This window comes from Bactrocera latifrons, unplaced genomic scaffold (genome assembly GCF_001853355.1).
Source record: "Bactrocera latifrons isolate USDA-ARS-PBARC rearing strain unplaced genomic scaffold, ASM185335v1 scaffold_3158, whole genome shotgun sequence".
NCBI lineage: Eukaryota > Metazoa > Arthropoda > Insecta > Diptera > Tephritidae > Bactrocera > Bactrocera latifrons.
Window position 1 is genome coordinate 1 of NW_017536806.1, and position 1,062 is coordinate 1,062.

At 32.2% G+C, this 1,062-nt stretch overlaps 1 protein-coding gene across 1 annotated transcript; it reads right to left on the bottom strand.

Moving 5' to 3' along the window:
* Nucleotides 1-287: 287 nt before the first annotated feature.
* Nucleotides 288-786, bottom strand: LOC108970908 (the record flags this gene model as incomplete). Its single annotated transcript, XM_018936621.1, has 3 exons — nucleotides 288-359; nucleotides 418-574; nucleotides 652-786. Coding segments are annotated over 3 exons (364 nt in total), but the record flags the coding sequence as incomplete, so codon positions are not given.
* Between the last annotated feature and the right edge of the window lie 276 nt (nucleotides 787-1,062).

A 1,062-nucleotide genomic window follows, 5' to 3' on the forward strand; every position in this document is an offset into this window, starting at 1 on the left:
TGGTTAGCCGTTTGTCAGTTTTAACATATAAAAATATAAGCAGGAGCAATCAGTAACAAGCATATCTGTTACCCATTTGTTACTTCTAGCAAATTCAATTCTTTTACATAAAATTCAGTTTTTTACTATTTCGCTTTATTTAATAATAAAATCAAAATACATATCTACAACTTAGAACTAATATTTATAATTAATGTATAAGTAATAATAAGAAAACGTATATTAGTTTTGCCTTAAGTATATTTTTTTTTTTTTGTTTCTTGTTTTTTTGTTTTTTTGGTTAAAACGATTGTGGCTTAAGGCCACAAATCTCTGGAGCTCCCCACAGATAGTGTTTTTATTCTTGTCAGCAAATATATCTGAAATTACACGTTATAAGCTAAAGCATGAAAATATATATCAGTAAAAAAAAACTACCAAAACCAAACCCTACGCATTTTAGCTTTAGTATGGATTCCCTTTTCTTGCGCCCCTCTAAATTGTAGTGGTACATTAGATCGTCTGAAAACATACCACGCAGTACGCCGTCCACACCGCCTTTTGCGTTCTTTGACTTCAATATTAGCCGCAACTTCTTTAAAGAAAAAAAAAAAATTACCGTAAATTATATTACAATCGCGTARTTTGTAAAACCGAAATATTTAACATAACATTCTTTTGTGAAAGTTTGTCTTCCACGAGGCGCACCTGCTCTTCCGATGACATGGGCAGTTTCGAAGCGAGCTCCACGTAGTACTCGTCCTCCAGGTCATCGGTCTGTGCCTGTACCTCGTCATTTTCTGGCATCTAGAAAATTAAAATATAAAAATTAGCTTATGTTTTAATTTGATGATGTAATACTACGTTACTTACTTTSTATGTTAGGAACTTTTCAATGGCAGTGAGACGGGTCTCAATATATGAAATAGTGAAATATTTTGTRCGAATGGATTATTTCGAAATCAACACTTTAAACAAGAAGAATGAATAAGAYTTTGCATTGCTCCACATGTGTAAGCAAAGTTGAGGTAAGAATGCTAGCATTTTCTTAAAAAAAAATGCCTGTCTTTGTAGACGAAAGTT